A 2896-nucleotide genomic window follows, 5' to 3' on the forward strand; every position below is an offset into this window, starting at 1 on the left:
CTCGTGCGAGCGTGCCATAAACCCGGTCACCGAAGACCCCCTGCGTTCCGTACCTGCGCGACGGAACAATATCAGATATGCCAGTTATACTAGGCATGAGCATTCATTCCGATATTTCACAATTTAAAAAATCCACAAATCAACGTTGAAATTTCTATTAAATTTCACTAAAATGTAAAATTTGATAATTTTGCAAAAAAATCTAACGTTTCGTTTTTTCAGCGGAAAGGTAATCGTAAATTTTTCCTGACATATTATGTTTATAATTATTATTAAAAGTTGATGGAAGGAAATGTTGAAATATCACTCGAGTGCAAAGGATTAATAAAAATGTTATAACATTGTGTTCCGTGTAGAAACTGTTATAAAAAATAATATTGCGTATTTGGTTGATTGATTGAAGTTAGAGAGATTGTTTACGACTTATGAGAAATTAGCTAAAATGGATGCAGCTTATTTTACATAATTTACTATTAAATTGTATAATTGAGCGACTGATGACGGATTTTCGTTATTGTGTTACGATGTGTGTTATCTATTTACCTTCATCTACACACTCCTGTACAGCTTTGCGTGCGCTCTCCTTCTTTTCGTCGTCATCTATCACTTTGTCAATTTGTTCACTGATTTTCTGCATATCAATGACGTTTCCGTTCATCTGAATTTAAAAGAAAATTCTTGCTATGCATTAGTGATCTCGAGTTTGTTGTCAGCGGTGTATTTTTCTACTATACTGAAAAATTAAACATCTCAGAAGAGAAATTCTTTTGAAAACGTTCATCTTTCACTTGGAAACCATTAACGAAACGAAGTGTGTGAAATGTATGAAGAAAGGTCTCCTTTCTATTTTTTTTTTTTTTAGATTGGAAAGTATAATCCGAGGGGATGAAATTTACGAAAAATAAGCTGAGAAATAATTCAAGAGTAATTCTATAATTAAAAATCATCTTTCAATTTTAATATAATATAAAACTGACGAAGATTGAGAATTTATTTGAAGTTTACTAAAGTGGTTACAAATGTTTGTTTTCCTCTTTTATTAAATTTCACTAATTCTATTTTGAAAATTTTCTATTCCTTTTACAAATCACAGTATGTAGCAATGTTCGGGCAGAATATAAAATTCTTCTCACTACTGAAGACTCGAAAAATATAACACCATAATTGACATAGATTACAAATTTATTTAAAGTTCGTTAAAGTGATTAGAAATAGTTCTTTTCTGTTTATTGACCCTTTCTTCACTATTGGCGCAAAATTTTCTCGCACTCCACTGTTAGAGCCTTTCGGTGCACTTCCACCTTAATTTAATACTTAATTTCATCTTTTACGTGCTTTCACCTTAATTTAATAAACCGAATTTCAGAACGATACGGCCAAAATAACAAATTTTCCAGTCGTGGTTTATAATTTACCGCCAGTCACCCACGTTACGCGTTAAAATCTGCCGTAGCGAAAGGGTTAAATTACACTAATTCTATTTCGAAAATTTTTTACTCCTTTTAAAAATCACAATATGTACCAATCTTTGTTGGTAAAATAGAAGATTTTTCTCACTACTCGACTCGATGAATTCTCTGTGTCTAATAAGTAGATTAAGTAGAATGAAACTGCACGTACCAGACCAAGACCCTGCATGATGCAGGCTTCTACGCAGCCACGCTTTCTTCGTCCTTCGTCGGTGTTGTCGCGAAACAGACTTGGTAGATCGCCTAACAGAACGATATTTACTCAACAAAAATCATACACACTACCAGGGCCGCATTTGTCATAAGGCGTCTTAGGCGCAAGCTGCGGCCTCACTCTCTACGGGGTCACATTTTAAAACCTTACTATCCACAAACAACAATATAAAAAGCAGCCTAGTTATAGTTGCAAAATAAAGTACTTCTTTTTAAATATTAAATTCACAATATAAAAACGAGAGGTCGCTGAAAACGGAAACGCGAAATTTACGAGGGTCCGTTATTCATCAAGAGGTCGATATCAATGGTAATTTCTACAGACCAAATGTTAAGTGTCGTCTAGAAGGATCTCAGAATATCCTATGCAGCTCGGACACTTCTACTATCAGAAGTGCAAAGACGATAAAACGTTTGGTCGCAAGAGTAAATTTGAACTGATTTATTTTTATACTTTTCTTTTAACCCCTTAACATATGACAACGTATCAGACTCGCGGCAGAGATTCTGGTGAAGATATGAGAAAAATAGTTATATTAGTAAGAAAAATTCATTGTAATCCTAACTTTCGTTTTAATTTGTAAGACTGAGGATTATTAGATGTAATTAATCTGTAACAAATTAGCTTTTGTTACCTGATACAATACTAAAACGGTAAATAGCTCACGCTTAGGTGCTTAGTCAGAAAAGTAATCATAGGCTAAGGGGTTAATGCAATTATACGGATTCCAATGTTGTGTTATTTTTATTTCACTGAAATAATTGATTTTTATTTTCAATAAACTTAAAAAAACATGTGTATGAATCTAATTAACTAATATAGACATGTTCCTTTTAGGCCTCGTAATGATGTTGCACCTAGGGCTTCCAAAAGTACTTAGAAATGCGGCCCTGTACCCTACCTTTCATAAGTTTAGTCGCAGAACGCAAAGAAACAATGTAATTTAATTCATTTCATTCAATGAAATAATGAAATTTCAATAGAGTTTATCAAATGCAAAGTTTTATATCGAACTTAACAGAGTGAAGTGTATCATTCTTGCCTAATTCACTTTGTTTTTTCTTCCTATAGTTACTTTCAGTTTTTGCTGCGTTTTAACGGATGCGATGAAACTTTTGAACGGTAGTGTACATTGTTTATAGCGTCGCGCTCTTTTGCGATGTTCAAAAGGAAGCTCGCGGTCGCGACTGTTACCCGCCAAATTAATCTTAGG

The 2896-nt window shown here is 33.6% G+C and overlaps 1 protein-coding gene across 1 annotated transcript in view; it reads right to left on the bottom strand.

The window, feature by feature from the left end:
* The window catches only part of LOC108576963, a 2434-nt gene extending 720 nt beyond the window's left edge, over positions 1-1714 (bottom strand). Inside the window, exons 1-2 of the mRNA XM_017940040.1 lie at positions 1621-1714; positions 544-658 (exon numbers count right to left, since the gene is read on the bottom strand). Of these exons, the coding sequence (XP_017795529.1) occupies positions 544-658; positions 1621-1638 (133 nt within the window). The 5' untranslated portion in view covers positions 1639-1714. The remainder of the gene's footprint in view (positions 1-543; positions 659-1620) is intronic.
* Positions 1715-2896: the final 1182 nt, after the last annotated feature.

This window comes from Habropoda laboriosa, unplaced genomic scaffold, assembly GCF_001263275.1.
Source record: "Habropoda laboriosa isolate 0110345459 unplaced genomic scaffold, ASM126327v1 scaffold572, whole genome shotgun sequence".
Lineage (NCBI taxonomy): Eukaryota > Metazoa > Arthropoda > Insecta > Hymenoptera > Apidae > Habropoda > Habropoda laboriosa.